Genomic DNA, 20,338 nt, shown 5'->3' on the forward strand with positions numbered 1-20,338 from the left:
CCCCACCTCAATTTTCCACACACATGTACATTTATATAGCAAATTATATTAATTTGTTAACTAAGCACTAAATTGCCCCTCCATATGTTATAATAAAAAAGTATATTGCCCCATCTAATAAGATAAAATGCAGTCAGAATCCAAAATAATAGAAAAGATGGATAAAATATTTTCCTTTTCCTTAGAGAATAGAACATGCAGAAAAAACCTAAGCATTTATAGCTGTCGACGAACAAAAATTAGAACTTCTCTGAAGAAAAATTTGAATGTTTATATTTTTGCCCCCTCTACTATAATTTTCTGGCTCCGTCCCTGGGTGAGACTAATTCTCCACTAATAATACTTTAATTATTTTTTTATTTATACTTTTCTATTACTTCACCAATTGTGCATTAAAACTCGTACCTAACAAAAAATGCATATTCTTATAGGACAGAAGAATATGATATAGTATTGAGTTGCAAAAAACTCACACATATTGACAATTCAAAAAGATCATCACTGAATGCTCAATATTACTTACTCTATCTATCCCATAAAAATAAAAACACTTTCTTTTTCCGTCAGTCCCATAAAAGTAGCCCATTACCATTTATGAAAAGTTCTCATAAACACATTACTCATATACATCAATTTATTTACAATGTAATACCACTGGCGGATCCAGGGGGCAGGAGGGGTCGGTCGCCCCTCCCTGGCCGTCCGGAGAGCCTAAACTATCTCTTGAATCGAGCCGAAAATAGCATATTCGCCCCGTCCGAGAGTGTAGAAATATATTTATTTTCAGTAAATGTAAAATGTAGTAGTCCAATGGTTTGGATGTTGGGTTTTTAACAAAGAGGTCTAGGGTTTAACCCTCAACAAGAACATATTTTTTTTTAATTTTTTACTTTTTTATTTTATCAGTTCATATTATCAAAATAATACCTTTAAATACTTTATGAAATCTAAACTTTTACTAAGTTACATATACTATATTGTTATATTTATTCTTTAGTTTAAATCATTTTGAATCTTGTGTTAATGTTTTTTTTCATAAAGTACTTATAATTTGATCCATGCATCTTAATTACTCCCTCTGTCCCATATTTATAGTCACATTTAGTTAGGGCACGGGTTTTAAGGAATTGGTGGAGTGTGTAATTAATGAAGTGAGATGGAAGAGTGAGATTGTGGAGTGTGTAATAAATGAAGTGAGATGAAGGAATGTGTAATAAATTAAGTGAGTTAGTTGAAGGTGGGTCCCTTGTTGACTTTTTGGTTTTTAATTTCTTGTTTTGGTTTATTTTTATGTTGATAATGACATTTGGGTGTAATTTTAGTTAATAATGAGGTAAAATTTTATGTCCAAATATGGAAAATTCTAAATGTGATTATAAATGTGAGACGGACTTTTATGGCAAAATGTGACTATAAAACTGGGACGGAGGGAGTATTCTCTATGTAACAAAATAAACATTTTAAATATATTTAAAATCTAAATATTTAGTGCTCTACTTATATCATTTTTGTATATAATTTATACGATAATTTTGAATATATATATATATATATATATATATTTACAATAATTTTATATTTTTAAATGAATAAAACATATTTACATGCTAAAGTGTGCTTATATTTTATTAACGAAGCTGATGCTATTTAAATATTAATATAATATTATTTATTTTATTATTAAAAATAATAATAAAATAAATATTTAATATTTAAATATAAATTTCGCTCCCGCTACTTTAGGGGTCTGGATCCGCCACTACGTATACCACTAGAGTCCACAATTAAACACTTATTATAATAATATGAGTTCATTATCCAATAATAGTAGTACTCCACTATGTTAACTATATTTCTCGTCTTTCTCTCATTCTTTATCAATTATGCATTAATTATCGTGCCATCACAAATATCTCTATTTATATAAAATAATTCTATAAAATAAAAAATAAATAAAAGTAGAGACCCTCATGCTTAATTTATCTAGTAAACATCAATTTCATCGTGATTGTCATTAAAGATGCATGATGTCATTTTTAATGTATGAGGATTGGAAATGCGCAAATAACAAACTAGTATATGCATATCACTTATATAAATGCCTCGTGACGTGGCAATCGCTGCATCATTAGTTTTCTGTGGATGAATTAAGTGTTATTTTTAGCTCGAATAGTTATTAGTAGAGTAGTACTTATTTAATTTCCACAATTATTCAATTAAATAAATGATCAATGCAGCCTCATAAGAATCTTTCTCTAATTACAAAGAAAAACTCTTAATCAGAAAGTATAATTACTTGGAGTCGGTGGAACGATGGACTAATCAGTCAAAATAGTTCTATTTTGTGGGGCCCAATTTCTTGTTTATGCAATGACAAATCAGACTTTAGGTGTGGGAAATTTTTGTCGGTGTACAATAGAAGAATGTTTTCTTCCGCCACCTTTTAATTAATCATTTAAAATTTAAAATTTATAATTCATTACTTGTTACTTAGTTCAATCACATAGGTTAGGTAAAAATTGTAGTGGAATGTAAGCAAAGCATCAATTTCTATTTTTCTACACTCCACCTTAAAATAACAATATTTCACCTACAATATTTCACCATATAACGTATAATAATGTTGACATGTCACCTTCCATAAAAGCCACAACCGAAATTGATTTTGGCAAATGGATTTTTAAGTCATTTTTGCAAATTAAAACATATTAATTGCGTTATCAGCCTAAATCCCATTCATTTATTACATAAATTTCATCCACTTATGCAATACTATCAATCTAAATGAGTCATTTGGTATAGTTCATTTTTCATCCATAGCTCACATGAAAAAGGAAATGGAGATCACAATGTAGTTAGGTAGTTGTAGAAGAAGTTATTATGTTTAGCAGTAACATTAATGAATTGAGTATTTTTGAGAATTAGACAGACTGTAGCTTTCATAAAAAAAAATTCCATAACTATCCGGTGCAATAATTATATTAATAATAATATATTTAGACATACAAAAATACAGCAACTTGAGAGAGAGCAAGGCAAACCACTACTTCCTTTATTATCTCTCCTTCGTTCACAGCAGAGAGAGAGAGGGAGAGAGCCACACGCCCATTTCCACACCTCTTTACTTTACTTCACCTACATTTTCTCTTTTACATTACCCGATCCGTGATCAATTGATTTCCAAGATCCAAACCCTACATATCTTGAGCTCTTAATTTGATTTTGAGCATGTACGGCAGGGATCCATGGGGAGGGCCGCTGGAGATAGCGGCGGATTCCGCCACCGACGACGACCGCAGCCGGAACTTGCAGGATTACGACAGGGCGGCGCTGTCGCGGCCGCTCGACGAGACGCAGCAGAGCTGGCTGCTGGGCCCCGGCGAGCAGAAGAAGAAGAAGTATGTGGATCTCGGCTGCATTATCGTTAGTAGGAAGATCTTCGTGTGGACTGTGGGGACTATTTTGGCAGCTGGATTACTGGCTGGATTCATCACCTTGATCGTTAAGACGGTGCCGCGCCACCACCACAAACCGCCGCCGCCGGATAATTACACGCTCGCGCTCAACAAGGCACTCATGTTCTTCAATGCTCAGCGTTGTGAGTATACATGTTTATCTTAATTGCTGCTTTGATTTAGTGTTTATTTTTCTGGATCCGATGAATTTATTTGATGGGAATTGGGGGTGATTTCTCTGATGCATTTGATATATTTAAATATGGATGGGTGGATTCGACGGTTTCTTTTCTTTGTTAAACTTTGAATTACTCAATTACTGTGATTTGATTAATTTGTGAAGGTTATTATTATATTGTAGTTTTCATCTATTGGATTGTGATGGATGAATTGGAGAATTTTTTATAATTTGACCTTTAATCTGAAAGAAGGCTCTATCTTGATACTATTATGCAGCTTTGGTAATAGAAAACTGATAAATGAAATCTTTAAGCTTATACAGTTGAATCTCTGATTTTTAGTTTATTATGTGTAGTATATGATTGATCAACTTATGCAAAGTCTAATTCTTGATGCCCCTATACAGCTGGAAAACTACCAAAGCACAATAACGTATCGTGGAGGGGCAACTCTTGTGTGAATGACGGCAAGTCTGATTCTTCAACTTTGTTTAAAGATCTGTCTGGTGGCTATTATGATGCTGGAGATGCAATTAAGTTCAACTTCCCGCAAGCTTTTGCCATGACAATGCTGAGTTGGAGTGTGATCGAGTACAAGGGAAAATTCGAAGCAGCCGGAGAGCTTAACCATGTCAAAGATATAATCAAGTGGGGAACTGATTATTTTCTCAAGACTTTTAATCACACTGCGGATACTATAGACAGAATCGTGTCACAGGTATAACTCTGGCTATAGAAAACCTATCCCATGAAACTTCACTTGTGTAGTGGTACCATGTTCAGAATTTTTTATTGGCTCTCATTAGCTATGTGCGGAAAGGCACACGAGTTGTTCTTTTGCTTGGATATTGCCTCTCTTTGATAGATATGTTTATTTCACCAGACACATTGATTTTTTGGGGGCTTAAGAAAAGTATTGAGCATCTACAGTTTCTTATTTGCAGGTTGGCCAAGGAGATACAACAGGAGGAACGGAGAATGATCATTATTGTTGGATGCGGCCAGAGGACATTGATTATGAGAGACCTGTTACCGAATGTCACAGTTGCTCAGATCTGGCTGCAGAGATGGCTGCTTCTTTGGCTTCTGCGTCTATAGTTTTCAAGGACAACAAGGCATACTCGCAGAAGCTTGTCCATGGCGCCAAGACTCTTTTTAAGTTTTCCAGGGATCAGCGTGGTAGATATAGCAATGGTAACGAGGCAGAAATGTTCTATAACTCTACGGGTTACTATGATGAGTATGTGTGGGGAGCTGCTTGGCTGTACTATGCCACGGGTAACAATTCGTATCTTCAGCTCGCTACAACTCCTGGTATTGCCAAGCATGCTGGTGCGTTTTGGGGAGGCCCCTACTATGGTGTGCTCAATTGGGACAACAAACTTGCCGGTGCCCAAGTAAGCAATATAAGTGTTTTCTTGTTTTCTCTGACTTGGGATTTGGTTACAACTTCAGATTATTGTTTCCTAGTTTATTACTATAACTCAGACTGATTGATCCAAAAAAAGCACTTCTAAAATGCCAAATTCACTTTTCGTTTCTTCTTGTTTTTTTCTCTCTTTCTTTTTGGTTTATATTTTGGGGTTATGATTTGCAAAAATAATCTGATCAACCATCATCTTGGAAAGGATTGTACCTATTCTGCAATGCCTGCTGTCTGGTTCTACTTGTTGTGCGTGGGATTCTTACTAATCAATGCACAACCATCTTTTGATTTCCTCGCAGGTGCTTCTCAGTCGTCTAAGGTTATTCCTTAGCCCTGGCTATCCATATGAAGAGATCTTGAAAACATTCCACAACCAGACCAGCATATTCATGTGCTCGTTCCTGCCATATTACACGTCATTTAACAGAACGAGAGGTAATAATCTACTTTGCTATAAAGCATCTTGTGCAAATTACATGGTTTATCCCTGTTGGATGTTTTAGTTATTGTTCTGATGATCATATATAAACAGGTGGCCTGATCCAGTTGAATCACGGAAACCCTCAGCCTCTTCAATACGCAGTTAATGCAGCTTTCCTCACTACATTGTTCAGTGACTACATGGAAGCTGCCGATACACCTGGCTGGTATTGTGGACCTCGTTTCTTCTCAACAAAAGTCCTCCGTGAATTTGCAGAAACCCAGGTATGATACACTTCACATATATATGATGAATGCTGTTTCGACTAAAATATTGGTGATTGTTTGACAACCAGTATATATCTCTGCTTCCAGATAAATTACATCCTTGGTAAGAATCCCAGAAAGATGAGCTATGTTGTGGGCTTCGGCAATCACTACCCAAAGCATGTGCACCACAGAGGCGCCTCCATTCCGAAGAACAAGGTTAAGTATAACTGCAAGGGGGGATGGAAATGGAGGGACAGTAAGAAGCCGAACCCTAATGTTCTTGTTGGAGCTATGGTTGCTGGTCCTGACAAACACGACGGTTTCCGTGATGTTCGCTCAAACTACAACTACACAGAGCCAACACTTGCAGGCAATGCCGGCTTAGTTGCAGCCCTTGTTGCTCTATCCGGAGAGAAATCTGTGGGGATCGATAAGAATACGATATTCTCAGCTGTGCCGCCCATGTTTCCAACGCCGCCACCACCACCAGCTCCGTGGAAGCCATAGATCCTACTTCCATCATTTTCTTTCTGCTGTGTGACTGGACTAAACAGATCATTGGTGTTTATGCTAATTTTGGGAAGATCTTCAGATTAAAAGTAAGGAACACAAGTAGCTCAAGATGAGAGTTGGAAGATAGCTGAGGGTTGTGCTGGTTCTTGTGAAAACGGTTCAAATCTGGAAAGAGGAATCCTTGCCAACTCAATTTTACTTGGAAATTTGATGTAGTGTGTATGTATATGTATGTATGAACACCAACATATATTCTTTGAACAGTAGAGTTTGAACATGAACATGTTATAGTAATCTACAGCATATAAAAAAAATCAGATTTCAATATTTTTTTCAATTTATACTCCTAATTATTAAAGTACTCGTAAATAGAGGTGGCAACTGGCAATTATCCAATAGAAAATGAGAAATTAGAATAGGATATGACATCAGCACACGTGCACGGGTAAGAAGGGATTTTTTGATGACTCAGTAAAGATTTCTTGTGTGTCGGAATCTATTTTTTGTTTGCCATCAAATGAATTCAAACAATTTAGGAAATCAAACGTTAGGGATCAAATGATGATACTCATATAGATAATAGATATAGTAGTAGTATGTAACAATCTGTGGGTCGAAACCAATCGTAGTAAAATGGCAGCCGCCAAGGAGCCGGTGTGCGTCACCGGAGCTAACGGCTTCATCGGCTCATGGGTGGTCAAAACCCTCCTCCAACACGGCTACACCACCATCCACCTCTCCATCTTCCCCGCCTCCGACCCTTCCCACCTCTTCTCCCTCCCGGGCGCCGCCGCCGCCACTCTCCTCGTGCACGAGGTCGACCTCCTCGACTCCGCCGCAGTCGACAAGGCCGTGGAGGGCTGCGCGGGAGGCGGGGTCTTCCACGTGGCGTCGCCCTGCTCGCTGGAGGACCCCGTGGACCCGCAGGCGGAGCTGCTCGACCCCGCCCTCAAGGGCACCCTCAACGTCCTCGCCGCCGCCAACAAGTTCCGGGTGCGGCGCGTGGTCCTCACCTCCTCCATCTCCGCCATGGTGCCTAACCCGGCCTGGCCCACCGCCACCCTCGTTGATGAGTCTTGCTGGACTCATCTTGACTATTGCCGCCAACGCCAGGTCTCTCAGTTTTGCATTTACAATATCATTTTCAAAGTGTTATGATTAATTGAGAGTTCTTCAAGTTTGATTTAGTGTTAAATTTTGTTAAGTAACTGGTTTCTTGAAAAAGTGGCACAACTTTATGTGAAACTCTCTATTGTTAATACACTAATGCATTTTAATAGCAGTCCACTAAAGTCATGCTTGGGAATGTATTGCTTTTTATTTTTGTATGCCAAACTTTTGAACAAAGAGAAGTTTAAATGTAATGGTTTAAGTTTGGGTTTTGAGATTAAAGAAGTGCCTGAAAGCTTCTTTTTCCTAACTATGGTCATATTTATGGAGAATTCTTTACTTTACTTTAAAGATGAGAGATATAGTTAGATGTATGTGGCAGTCATACTCATGGGAGTGGGGCTTGTACAAGTATGTGAGTGACCATTTCACTTTCGTCTTCAGACAACAGTAGTTGTCGACACCAGGATGCCTCAGTTACCTGGTTTCCAGCTAAAACATGATACAAGTGGGGTATATGTTCTTTGTATAACATGGAGTTAGTTATCAGTGATAGGTATGGTATGGGAAAAGTAGTTTGAGTAATGGATAAAGCAGGACTAGTCTATACGTATAGTGGTCCTCAACCAGTTCGTAAAGAGGTGCTGCTGAGTCAGTGGCTTGAAAGATTATCCATGCCGCCAAACGAACCATAATATCCTAGTTCTCGTTTTTCATAGGATGAGAAACTGTGATGTTGACGCAAACCTGTAAGCTCGTGGGTCATTTAACATAACAGTTAAAGAAGATAAATGAAATTTTTTCCTGAACAAAGATGTTATTAATACAAGATACAAGTGCAAATAAACTAGTAAATGATCCTAATATAACTGATTTGATGTGCAATACTTTAAAATCTAGTTGTGAAATTTGAGTTGTAATACAAAATGCTCTATTGTGTACTTGACAGAAATGGTATCCGGTATCAAAAACTCTAGCCGAGAAAGCTGCATGGGATTTTGCAAAGGAAAATGGTGTGGATGTTGTAGCAATAAATCCCGCTACATGTCTTGGCCAACTTTTGCAACCGGGACTGAATGCTAGCTGTGCAGTCTTGTTGCAGCTACTGCAGGGGTCGAAAGATACGCAGGAGTATCACTGGTTGGGCGCTGTGCATGTCAAAGATGTAGCTAAGGCACAATTATTGCTGTTTGAAACTCCTACTGCTTCGGGTAGATACCTTTGCACCAACGGCATTTATCAATTTGGTGATTTTGCAGAGAAAGTTGCAAGCCTCTTTCCTGAATTTCCAGTTCACAGGTCTGTAAACTCATTCCTTTAAACCCGAGTTTTGCAATCTACACATAGAGATTTCCTTGCTATATGTATCTGTGTTTGCTTGAGTATGTTGCTGGTTGATATAGAAAGTAAGTACTACTACTTCAGATTTATGGTGTAAAATTTACTTTTCCCAAATTACTCGGAGGTCCAAGCTGATGGCCTCGGATTTGATAAAAACAGTAAAATCTTTGAATACAAACTGCATACTTTAATAGGAGGTTTCCCTCATGTAATTAGAGTATCTGTTATAATGAATAATTATTTGCTGCTTAGATGAAAACATGTTGGAAAAAAAATAATCTCAATTCAACTGTTTCCAGTTCTTAAAATTGTAGTTTTTGATCTTTTAGATGTACATATTTAATTCTAGAAGGCAGGAGATTTGAAGAAATGCTTCTGAACTTTGTTGTGTTAGCCATGATCAATGCTGAAAAGTAGAAAAAAATAGAAGATTAACTAAGTCGATGATAGCCATGGCATTCAAAACTTCTGTTGTTTCGGAAAACGTTCATCAGTAGGGTCACAATCTTTTTTCTGTGGACCTGCAGTTTCAAAATATATATGCCTTTCCAGCCCATTGGGACAGGTGCTATCTTCTTCCTTTTTCGATTTCACAGGAAATAATTAAATTTCCAATGTCCGAACTGAATCGCTAGAACTATAGCCTTCTGCAAGCAACTTCAATCTAGCTAAGAATTAGAGCCCCTATAGACTATAAGAAACCAATGATCTCTTTACTTTAAAAAAAGATTCTTGAATCTGTACTTTGATCTCAAAAAGTTCGAGAACTTTATCGAATTATGCAGTCCTAAATAATTTTTTCCCACCCTTTTAGTTACTTTGCCAAACTTCAAAATGTGCAAATATCATCTGTGTTTGGTTTTGAATTATTGCTATTCTTGTAATGATATGGTGATCAATCAAGGTCTCTAATAATGTAACATAAAGGTGTGCACTATATGCTTTTTTCGATGATTTTCCTCTTTCCCGAGACGTGTTTTATTTTGGGCTCAGTCACAAGAGGAAAAGACATAGCAACCATCATTTGTATGTCTCAATTGAGATCAAGATAGGAAGGGGCCAGAAGGGGTAGGGATCTTATCATGTTGGGAATCTCAATATAGTCCTTGCACTATTATTTGATTTTGTCACTGTTTCACATTTTAAATATGGAGGTATCTTTTTTAAGTTGTTGTTTTGTCTAATTAATTGATCCTTTTAATGCATAAATGTGCAGATTTGAGGGCGAAACGCAACCGGGGCTGGTGGCTTGCAAGGACGCTGCGAAGAAATTGATCGATTTAGGATTAAATTTTAGTCCGGTCGAAGATGCTGTGAGGGAGACAGTGCTGAGTCTTAAAGCAAAAGGTTTGCTGGGGCAGGAAAAGCCATCATCTTGAGTCATTGTTGAAGTTAGTGAAAGTTGAGCACCTTTTCATTGTTTATTTGGTGTGATTATGAACCACAATAAATCAATTTTCTTTATCAAGGAGAATATAACTAGACTTTATCTCCATTATCTCTCTGTCTCCCTTATTGTATAGATCCAAAACTGTGGCAAACTTGATCCAATTCACACTGCAATCATATTTTAATATGCAAGGTTACTGTCCACATTAATGAATGACTAGAACAGAGAATGTAGGGCTGAATTAGATGCAAAAAAAAGTACTTTAATAGTAGTAGTAATATTTTGTTTGTGGTGATGTCACCCCTAACCAGGCAAGGTTAGGTAAAATATGAATGTGGTCTGAAATCTATGAGCCTGGCTTGTAGTTGATGCTTAAAAACAAATAGGGAGAGATTGTTAAAAATGATTAAGAAGGGAAGATGAAGCACATGGACTGCTGTTGGCTTTTATTAGTGCAGTTTTAATCATGGAGCTGCCTCTGGCATTCCATGTGCTTCTATCTTCTCACCCCACTTCACATTATTTTTCACTAACTTATGTCCTAACACCAATCCCCCTCTCTCTCTAAAGACATGTATATATTAAATCAATCTCGTTGCCCACATATCACTCTCAACTCCCCCGGAAACATCGGAAAATGCATAGTAGCAGCAGTCCTTCTTCCACTTGCAGTAGATCCTGGTAATTAATTAAGCATCTTCTGCTTCTTTAATGCTTGAATTTAATTCATTGTGATTGAGTTGTTGGTTGATTGGTGTGGTGCAAGGTCTATAAGTGAGGACTCGCTGCGGAGGTACGTGTTCCACGCGAGCGAGAACTGCATACAGGAGCTGCTCTCGGCCTCTGACTCGGTGAACGATGGGTGGAAGGTGGTGGGAGTGGATGGCAACGGGGTCGAGATCTCCAAGCGCAGATCGGGATCGCTCCACACCTTCCGCAGCCGCTGGGTGATCCACTCGGTCTCGCCCCAGCAGTTCATCACGGTCGCTAATGCAATCGATGCTGCCAAGGTCTGAATCATTCCTACATCCATTCCATTCCTCGTTCCGTTGCATGACTGATTAATTAATGTTTCGATTTTTGGCAGGAGTGGGATGGGGATTTAGTGCAAGGGAAGTACATTAAAGACCTTGAAGAAAACTTGAGCATTGTGTGGTTGAGGTATGGAGAGAGATCGAAGCCGTTGTTTAGAAACCGAGAGTTCATCGTGTACGAGCGACGCGAAACCATGGACGATGGCACTCTGGTAAAATTCGAAATCATAGTAATAATTAAAGTTGATAGTTATATGGAAAAAGGAGATGAATTTGGAATTGGAATTGGAATTGCAGGTTGTCGCAGTGGCGTCTCTACCTAAAGAGATAGCAGCTGGACTACAACCAAAGCAAAACAACTCCATAAGAGGGCTGTTGCTGCAGTCTGGATGGGTTGTTGAGAAGCTACAAAATGATTCTTGCATTGTCACTTACATAGCTCAAGTAAGACTCTTTTTTATTTATTTTCAATACTTCAATAATGTTACAAATTATATGAAAATTAAAGCTCAAATTTGTTGTTTTGCATACATTAATATATGGGTTTGGTGTGATGTGCAGTTGGATCCTGCAGGGTGGCTGCCAAAATGCTTTGTGAATAGATTAAATACAAAATTGGTGATGATAATTGAAAACCTTAAAAAGCAGGTGGTGGCATGTCCCACTAGAGGGAGAGGGCCTACATGAGTATTACTTTTATGTAAACCAATCCAAATACAGAGATTAAAGTTAATTATCTTAATTATCATACACTCAGATATTGATGAATCCAAGTTATGATTAACCTACTATATTCATCATTATCTCCATTACTCATTGTTATTATTCTTTATCTTGGATTTTTGCTTAGCTACTACTACTATTTAGTATAACTTTCGGATATTCTAACTCCAAAATGATGCCAGATGCGATGACAAACTTTTAGCCACCATAATAAATATGACTACACATATACATTCATGTCGATTATTTTATTTAAATTGAATTATGACAAATTGAAATAATAATTATATAGTATGTTCAAATAAGTTGTCAATATGATAAACTATGACCTCCCAAAAAAAAAAAACAAATATACACTTTTATATATAATGCATAAAAGTAATCAACGATGACCTAAGATCATAAATTCAAATTGTAAAAATGTTCCAATGCAAATAAAAGTGAATTACAATTAAATATCAAGTAATTTAAATATCATTTCCTATATTCAGAAGTAATTTTGAATGTACTATGTATATATGAATTACTTTTGCAGGTATCTCAAAGATAATTTAAAATGTTAGATGAAATTACACATTACTTGTCTATGCGACAATAAACATACGACGTGTAATACGCAGAAGTATGAGTGTATTTAATTTTTGCCTCATCATTTGAGGTGTTTACTCGATTTTATACCACCATTTAATGCGTTTTGTCGATTTTGTCCAATCGTTTAGGACGTTTACTCGATTTTTTACCATAAAAAATTAAAATTAAAAGAAGTTTCATACTCCCTCGATTTTTTAAAAATAACAAATATTTTCATTTTGGGTTGTTCCTTAAAAATGAAAACTTTAAAATCTTTCTATTTTAGGACATGGACCCCACACTTCGCTAATTCTACTTTCATAATTTTTTCACTTCCTCTCTTTTACTTTACTCATTTTTCTTTTTCTTTCTCTTACTTTACCAATTTTTCTCACTTGCTTTACCAATTGTGTATTAAAATCCGTGTCGTTTCAAATGATTCTATTTTTTGAATACGGAGGGAGTAAAAAAAAAGTTGTCGTGTCTAATAAATTATTGACATTATAGAGTTTTGATAACATTTATTTATTATTTTGGAGAAGAGTTTTGAGAGTAACATTTATTAGTCTCTTGTAACTAGACCTGCTCAAGATTTATCGAACCGATGGTTAAAATCGAAATCGCAACCGCTGGTTATGGTTCTGAACCGAAACTGTGTGAATTTACTCGAACCAAAACCGTTGATTTTTAAACCATAGTTTAGTTCAGGTTCAAAAATTTTCGAACCGAAACCGTGTCGGAACCTCTGGTTTCGGACGATTGCAAACCGAAACCACGAAAAACAGCCGGAAAACCGTGAAACCAAGTCGGAACAGCAAAAAATCGGCGGTTCAGAACCGTAAAAAATCGCTGCAAAACCGCCGGTTCGGAACCAAAACCGAAACCGGCAGTTTGGAACCAGAACCGTAATTGCGAAACACCCCCGCGGTTCGTTCCGGTTTGGCAAATTCCAAAACTGGAACCGGCAGTTCCGATCGTAACCGCCGATTCCAGAACCGTGAACATCTCTCCTTGTAACTGAGCCTTGCTTTAAAATATAATGCATTAACTAATGATGAGAAAGCCATGTAAACATTCTAAACGATGGGACATAAACGAATATTTGTCTCAAAAAATGACGTAAAATCAAGTAAGCATACACTTTAACAAATTACACATCAGATTCATAAAAAAGAACGTTCATATTTTCACCCATCGAGATTTTTCTTTGCATAACGCAAAATACTAGTACTACACTAAACTGTTCAAATAAAAAAAGTATGGACTCAAAGCTTCGTCGTCTATATGCTAAAACTTGCGAGTACTTTCAACTATGCAATGGACTTATACAGAATCGTAACACTCAAGCATATTACTCTTATAAAAACCAGTCAATGGATTCATTTGTAGCCATGAATTTCGCTTTGATTTGCATATAACATTAACGATTGTGATAAAATCGAGTAAGACGCCATAACTTATGTGGTAAAAATTAAGTAACTACATTATTACACATCGAATGTCCGCATGGATAATTAACTACTTCCTCCGTCCCAAAAAAGTTGAGTTGTATTCCTTTTTAGTCCGTCCCAAAAAAAAGTTGAGTCATTTTATTTTTTAACAAAAACAAAACATCTAATATTTTTTTTATTTCATCAATTACTTTACTCTCTTTTATCTTTTCTACTTTTTTCATCTTTCCTATTTATTTAATATAAATTCTTAATTTTTATGTCTAAAAGTTTTATCTCAACTTTTATGGGACATTGAATGTCCACATGGATAATTAATGTGTAATTTTACCTTTCACGTCGGTATTTTGATCGCTAGTTTTTTGGGGGATATATTTAATTCCGAAAATTGATTTGGGCAACTAGGAGTACTAAAAAGCGACTCCCTATCCCTTTGCGTTTTAGTCAGAAACATGAGTACGCAGTTAGTATAAGTTTGTATTGTTTATGTTTGTGGCGGATTGTGCACCACGGCCTCAGCCTCAGCCTCAGCAATCCACAACTCCATCCGCAGCGGAAGGTGTAATCGCTAAGCAGTGAAAAGTTCGTATTTTTCTGACATGATCACTCAATCATGATGGAGATGAATAACTCTGCGTAAATGGAACACAAAAACAAGAGTATTGCTAATATATCTGCAGTCCCATGAACCCTATAGCACCACCCACTTCATCATCAACATCTCTGCCTTTATATAGATTCCGCTGTTATTCATCCAATATTGTGGCCAAGAAGGGTAAGGCATCACAAACACCTTCCCCTCAGGTATAATTTTTAATGCACAAGCTCTTGATTTCATTTTTACTTTTTAGGTCAATTTGATTTATTGTGGAAGAGATTTGGGTTTATAATTGAGTTAAGGTTCTGTTTCTTTTCATAGGGTTCAGAGCCAACCCCTCCAAGAATTACATCCAATGTGAAGCAGAATTTGCAGTTCATAAAATTATGGAAGGTTAAAATTTTGGCTTGAAAATTTGGGGGTTTTGCATATATTCTCTACTGTTAGATATTAATTGTTTGATCAAAGATTTTAGGAGTTCCAAAAGAGAAGTTCAAGTACTCCCAAGCCGGCGACTAGTTACCGGAGGAAGAGAGTCGAGAAGGATGTAATGCCGGAAGATACAGAGCTTTATCGTGATCCTACTTTGAGCTTATATTAGTAATGCTCGGCACCATAAGTTTTTATTAGTATCTGAATTCCAGTTGAGTTAAAAACAAAACTTATAGGGCTATTAATATCTTCAACAGCACAAATCAGGGTCTAGAGACTGCAATACCGGTCTTGCTCGTTGATGGTTATAATGTATGTGGCTATTGGGCCAAGTTGAAAAAGCATTTCATGAATGGTAGACTTGACATTGCTCGACAAAAGCTTGTAGATGAACTGGTAACGTTTAGTTCGTTGAGAGGTTTGTGCTTTACATTATTTCTTGCCTATGGTAGTTTAGTTTGAACTCTGACTTAATTACTCTACCAATTTTTAAATAACACAAGCCCAAGTTGAAGGAGTTTGTTGAAGGAATTACATGCATTGTGCTTGTATCTGGAGAATGATTAAAACTTATGTTAAAATTGAACTAAGAACAATTTCCAATGCCCTGAACAGCTCTTCTCTTGTACTAGATGAGTAGATGCATAACATTTACTTGTTGTAGCAATTTCTATTCTCTGCCATTCACTCACCACATTGGCCAATTTGTAATAAAATTTTGCTGATCTACATTTGTTATCATTTGCAATGGAGCTATTTATAATAGGGCAGCTGAGCAATTTGTCTGCCTTGTACTTGTTCCACTTCTATCTGATCATGAAATCTATGTTCTCTTTTCAAGACAGTATATCATGTACTCTTTTAGATGGGAGGTGAAGAATATAGTTTAATGGTAAAATTCGGTGAAAGCAAACTGGAGTGCTGTTGTGACCCAATCCTATCTCTGGATAGTTATTGCTGCCTAAGGAGTTTTATTTATCTAGCTAACTTGGAGCTATGTCCGTGACTTGCAAGTCATAGTAGCACATTCAGTATCTCTGGTGTTTTGATAGTAATAATGATTAATGAAAGATTTTGCCATGTTTTATGCGCTGGTTTAGCATATTATAAACTACTACTACTATTTTAGTTATCTTAAATTAGGCTATAGTATTTTAAGAATGCTTATGTAATGTACTATTTCATCTACAGAGGTGAAAGTGGTGGTTGTGTTTGATGCTATGATGTCTGGCCAGTCAACACATAGAGAAAATTTTGCTGGGTACTATTTTCTGTGACCCTATTTTTCATGAGATCATAATTTTATTCATCTATAAACATCACGTGTCTGCTTGCTTAGTTTAGTGATTTGCTTAGTAGATGATTTCAACTGAGTCGCTGAGAATTCTTTGTTCACGGTAGAAATATTTTTATCCTTAATGAAAACACAACCTTCTTTCTTATGGCTGTTCTTTGACTGATTTAATTCTAAATATAAAATACGATTCCGTCTCTTGATGACATCACTTAATAATTTTTCTTACTGTTTTGTTGATTTCATTTTAATGTTTGTTGCAGAATTGATATAGTATTCTCTGCTGAAACCTGCGCAGATATATGGATTGAGAAAGAGGTCAGTAAAGTAGTTGATGTATTATACTCAGCTTCTAACTTCTGGATTGTGAGTGCATTACTATGAAACCTGAGACAAGTAAAAATAGTTAATTATCAATGAAATAAAGAAGTTACATCTCTCGATGATGCCGGTAACTGCAGCTGCTTCATCTTTTTCAAAACTGTTTATTGAATGTAAACTTGCCTTATTATGTTATAATCCAATTTCTTTACCTATTTTGTTTTTCACCCAATGCTATGCTTTGCATTTGAAAAATCACTCAGAGGCTGTTTTATTTTCCCCATTTGTACTGAACTTTGATTGTTTAAGCCTTCAAGTATGATATATTCATTTGGTGCTAAAAGTTTTGTAATTGTGTTATGTTTGACAGCTTCTAATTTTCCTACTTCTTTCTTCCTTTTACAAATACCTATGATCAGGTTGTAGCTTTAAGGGATGATGGCTGTCCAAAAGTTTGGGTTGCAACTTCTGATCATTGTGTCCAAAATGGAGCTCATGGAGCAGTATGCAGTCCTTTAATATTTTGAATTTCATTGACTTCTAATAAGTATATAAATGATTTATAATCATTGCTAAAAAGAATGAGACCATCATCATTATGTTTTTATAGTCAAATAGCGAATAGGCCATTGCTGTTAATTGAGGATTAATGTCTCACGTCGGCTGTTATAACTTGCATACTGCCAGATCCTTCTTTAATGTTCCATTTGTGTTAGACAATCCCTAACTGTTTTTAAGTAAATCTACTCGGTCCACACTCTATTATCTTTTGGAGCATGCTTTTTAGAGGGAAAAAGAACCTTAACAATGTTTTTTTAGGAAGTATTGTTGCTTGTACAATCTCTCTTCAATAATAACCAAAGTGTTTCGGCCTTCATCTGAATATAAGTCCATCTGCAGCGCATGGTTGTCCAACTAGATGAAGGCTCTTGCTCATGTCATTTAGTAAAAATTTAAGTCCAACAGTCGCATTCTTGCTTTTGTCAATTGAAAAGAATTAACAACACTGCATGTATCTGATAGCGGACCATTTTATGGATTATTGGTCTGCACATTTTTGCTAGATAATTAATAGACTCTCCTTCTGCGACCATTCCTTGCAGGGTGCATTTGTGTGGAGTTCGAAGGCATTGGTCACCGAGGTAAAGTGCTTTTAACTAAACAGTGCTACCAATTGTATACTTTCAAAGCCTTGCCTATTTTATTTTATCATTTGTACAATATTTCCTCCCAGTTTCTGATGCTATGATAGCAATACAGATCAAAGCTTCTCACAAGGAACTAGAGGAGATGCTGATAGAACATAGGTATGCTCTAGACCTCTGAACTTATTTTGCTTTGCTTTTTCCTATTGTTTATTTGTTTATTTTAAATGGATAAATAATAAACAAAACTTGCTGAAGTCCTCGTCATGGTCGACTCGAACACGAGACCTTTGGCCTCGGGTATTAACCACTCTACCACTAGTCCACACATTGTTTTTATTTAAGAGTGTCTGGCATGCGACTAGTGGAGATAATAACAAGCAACTAAGGATAAAATTGAGTAAAAATTAAACTAATAAATGGCGCATCTTTTCTCCCTGTTAATTTCCAGCCATGTGCTGCCGATAAATAACCTCATCTCTATGAAGAGTTCAGTTTTCATGATTGATAATAGTATTTAGTATTTTTATCCTCATTACAAGGATCCCTTCAACCTTCCCCTTTCAATTGGATGAAAATCAAACAAATTTGCACAAATTAAAGAAACCATCAATAATCTTGGTAGATGTTGAGAAACTTTATTTTTGAAGTGCTCCTAAACCACTTATAAGCAACAACCAGTTTACAAATATATCCCTACTATGGTTTGTTATACAGAGTATCTAAACTCTTACTCTTCCAATTTCATCTCTAACTAAGATATTATCTCTCACTCACATGTATCTGTCTAGATTTATAAGCTTAATGATTTAAATACTTGGACAATTTATAAGTCTTTGAAACATGTTATAAGCTCTCGGTCCGTCATGTTTGTGGGAAGCCAGTTATGCAGTTTCTGTTTGTGCAGATCGACATCGATGCAGGGTAAATTGTTGAAGCACAATCTTGATTCAGAAGTGGTGGATGCTCTCAAAGATCTCAGAGATAAGCTGTCTGAAAATGCATCGTCTCGCTGAGTTCATTTCTCATAGTGCTTTAAGGATGAATTTTTCTATTTGTCTAATCTTAAGAGGCAGCTCTTACTTAGGTCATCCAACATTTTATATTTTTTTAATCTCTTCAAACATTGAGTATTGTTATGGGTGCATTTGTAAATGGACTTGTTTTTTGCTCTCATTAAACTGTGCAGTTGAATTTGTCCAAATGTTAGTTTCATGGGTGAATATTACTACTCCCCATACCCTAACAAAAATTAGAGATTTTGGGAATGAAAAAGTTTTAATGCAAAATTTGCAGAGTATAAAATAAAGAAAAAAAAGTAGTTAAATTAATGTTAGTAAATAATAGAACTCATATCATTAGTGGTATAATGTTTGATGAAAAAAATAAAAAAACCTTAAAAGAAAGAGAAAAAATAGTTGAATTAATCTGATTTGCCTCTATTCCTAGAAATGTGCTTATAGTAATTGCGAATTTTGTAGATGAAACGTTGACGTTATTTTGCACCCGTTTTTTTTTTTTTTTAATTAATTTCATAATTTTACAGACTTTGTTGTCAATTTCATTTGAGATTACAAATATTGTTGCTTAATTAGTCAGAGAAGTTGTTGTCTAGTCAAGATTGGGACGACTCTAGACTAGAAGGGGTTGGAAAGTTCGTCGTTTTTATTTGTATATTAATATCAGTGATCCGAACAACAATCATAGCATGCATGGCTGCCCAGGCTTTTTATATTATTTTATAGATTTCAAGATATAAATTTTTAATAATTAGCCCAATTTTAAATAAAACAATTACATAATATTTGAATATTAATTATAATTGTTAATTTATAGTAGTGGCCATGACGTGACTATATGGAGTATATGTAACAAGCTGAGGAACAATCAGATTAAATTCATGTCTGACAGTCAGAGGGTCAACGTTGATATTGAATGAATGATGTTTAATGTAAACTAACTACCACACGCTTAATAACTCATAACGGTGGAATTGGTAGCGTTTATTCCCTTTCACAAACCTCTTTATCCAATCTACTACTTGTCCCATGAAGTTGTCCACTAGCACCATCAATGGCAGCATATGCACTATAACATGGAATTTTGTAATTGTAGCATACAGTGAAATAATGGGCATCGTGAACCTTTTTCTTGACTCCTTGTTTTTAAAAACTTCATTAAATTCAGTTTTTGCAGCAATGGCACAGTACAGTAACCTCGGCCTAATTCTTCAGAATTGAGTTCACTTTCATTCTGTATCTTGTCATCCATACCAATAACGGGCTTCTTTTCTTTTTCTGTCTAACCTTAGTAATTTCATTTTATAGACACACCATCGCATACTTCTTTTAAATCATGAAACATGATAAATTCAGTTGTAACATTTTCTTCCCCATTCGGTTTTTTGGTTCAACGCAAAGACAAAGAGTCAAGACATTAATGTTGACTACTTTTAATGAGAAAAGACATACATATATACACCAATAATTAGCATAAATACAATAATAAATCAACGGTGGTGTTGGTACAAATAAATGTGGTGGGTTACCATGTAAAATTGGCCCATACATAAGTAATAGTACTCTTTTTCTCTTTATCTTTTTTTGTTCTTTCTTTTATTGTAAAATCATATATATTGATCAATCAAAACTATTTCTAGAGCACGC

The 20,338-nt window shown here is 35.9% G+C and overlaps 4 protein-coding genes across 5 annotated transcripts; all 4 read left to right on the plus strand.

Annotated features, from left to right (window-relative positions):
* The first annotated feature begins 3,024 nt into the window (after window positions 1–3,024).
* GH9A1 (glycosyl hydrolase 9A1) lies at window positions 3,025–6,600 on the plus strand. Its single transcript, XM_048095150.2, has 6 exons — window positions 3,025–3,598; window positions 4,042–4,352; window positions 4,579–5,031; window positions 5,360–5,495; window positions 5,593–5,765; window positions 5,856–6,600. Exons 1-6 carry the CDS (start codon window positions 3,229–3,231, stop codon window positions 6,255–6,257), a joined length of 1,845 nt encoding a protein of 614 aa, XP_047951107.1. The 5' UTR covers window positions 3,025–3,228; the 3' UTR covers window positions 6,258–6,600.
* Window positions 6,601–6,711: 111 nt separating this feature from the next.
* LOC125196579 (NAD(P)-binding Rossmann-fold superfamily protein) lies at window positions 6,712–10,209 on the plus strand. The gene is made up of 3 exons (XM_048095151.2): window positions 6,712–7,376; window positions 8,323–8,672; window positions 9,931–10,209. The coding sequence occupies exons 1-3, from the start codon at window positions 6,897–6,899 to the stop codon at window positions 10,091–10,093; spliced, it is 993 nt and encodes a 330-aa protein (XP_047951108.1). The 5' UTR covers window positions 6,712–6,896; the 3' UTR covers window positions 10,094–10,209.
* Window positions 10,210–10,355: 146 nt separating this feature from the next.
* Window positions 10,356–11,947, plus strand: LOC125196580 (Polyketide cyclase/dehydrase and lipid transport superfamily protein). The gene is made up of 5 exons (XM_089069562.1): window positions 10,356–10,785; window positions 10,871–11,114; window positions 11,192–11,350; window positions 11,436–11,582; window positions 11,700–11,947. Exons 1-5 carry the CDS (start codon window positions 10,742–10,744, stop codon window positions 11,823–11,825), a joined length of 720 nt encoding a protein of 239 aa, XP_088925688.1. The 5' UTR covers window positions 10,356–10,741; the 3' UTR covers window positions 11,826–11,947.
* Window positions 11,948–14,311: 2,364 nt separating this feature from the next.
* LOC125196306 (yacP-like NYN domain protein) lies at window positions 14,312–18,853 on the plus strand. 2 transcript variants are annotated; one of them, XM_048094762.2, is made up of 10 exons: window positions 14,314–14,686; window positions 14,802–14,873; window positions 14,956–15,080; window positions 15,170–15,330; window positions 16,104–16,173; window positions 16,470–16,524; window positions 16,947–17,030; window positions 17,631–17,669; window positions 17,788–17,834; window positions 18,580–18,853. In XM_048094762.2, exons 1-10 carry the CDS (start codon window positions 14,567–14,569, stop codon window positions 18,686–18,688), a joined length of 882 nt encoding a protein of 293 aa, XP_047950719.1. In that variant the 5' UTR covers window positions 14,314–14,566; the 3' UTR covers window positions 18,689–18,853. The 2 variants fall into 2 exon arrangements, with proteins under 2 accessions (XP_047950720.1, XP_047950719.1); XM_048094763.2 differs by lacking the exon at window positions 16,947–17,030 and having other exon boundaries at window positions 14,312–14,686.
* The last annotated feature ends 1,485 nt before the right edge of the window (window positions 18,854–20,338 follow it).

This window comes from Salvia hispanica, chromosome 4 (assembly GCF_029641045.1).
Source record: "Salvia hispanica isolate PSC_SH4W2 chromosome 4, Shi_PSC_v1, whole genome shotgun sequence".
Taxonomy (NCBI): domain Eukaryota; kingdom Viridiplantae; phylum Streptophyta; class Magnoliopsida; order Lamiales; family Lamiaceae; genus Salvia; species Salvia hispanica.

What these genes read in the sequence shown, in the direction of transcription:
- GH9A1 (XM_048095150.2), top strand. Translation starts at nt 3,229, where the DNA reads ATGTACGGCAGGGATCCATGGGGAGGGCCGCTGGAGATAGCGGCGGAT. An exon ending in GTTCTTCAATGCTCAGCGTT is followed by an intron (nt 3,599 to 4,041) that starts GTGAGTATACAT and finishes GCCCCTATACAG; the next exon opens with CTGGAAAACTACCAAAGCAC. An exon ending in ACAAACTTGCCGGTGCCCAA is followed by an intron (nt 5,032 to 5,359) that starts GTAAGCAATATA and finishes ATTTCCTCGCAG; the next exon opens with GTGCTTCTCAGTCGTCTAAG.
- LOC125196579 (XM_048095151.2), top strand. Translation starts at nt 6,897, where the DNA reads ATGGCAGCCGCCAAGGAGCCGGTGTGCGTCACCGGAGCTAACGGCTTC. An exon ending in ACTATTGCCGCCAACGCCAG is followed by an intron (nt 7,377 to 8,322) that starts GTCTCTCAGTTT and finishes TGTACTTGACAG; the next exon opens with AAATGGTATCCGGTATCAAA. An exon ending in CCTGAATTTCCAGTTCACAG is followed by an intron (nt 8,673 to 9,930) that starts GTCTGTAAACTC and finishes ATAAATGTGCAG; the next exon opens with ATTTGAGGGCGAAACGCAAC.
- LOC125196580 (XM_089069562.1), top strand. Translation starts at nt 10,742, where the DNA reads ATGCATAGTAGCAGCAGTCCTTCTTCCACTTGCAGTAGATCCTG. An exon ending in ATGCAATCGATGCTGCCAAG is followed by an intron (nt 11,115 to 11,191) that starts GTCTGAATCATT and finishes GATTTTTGGCAG; the next exon opens with GAGTGGGATGGGGATTTAGT. An exon ending in TTGTCACTTACATAGCTCAA is followed by an intron (nt 11,583 to 11,699) that starts GTAAGACTCTTT and finishes TGTGATGTGCAG; the next exon opens with TTGGATCCTGCAGGGTGGCT.
- LOC125196306 (XM_048094762.2), top strand. Translation starts at nt 14,567, where the DNA reads ATGAACCCTATAGCACCACCCACTTCATCATCAACATCTCTGCCTTTA. An exon ending in CACAAACACCTTCCCCTCAG is followed by an intron (nt 14,687 to 14,801) that starts GTATAATTTTTA and finishes TTCTTTTCATAG; the next exon opens with GGTTCAGAGCCAACCCCTCC. An exon ending in ATATATGGATTGAGAAAGAG is followed by an intron (nt 16,525 to 16,946) that starts GTCAGTAAAGTA and finishes ACCTATGATCAG; the next exon opens with GTTGTAGCTTTAAGGGATGA.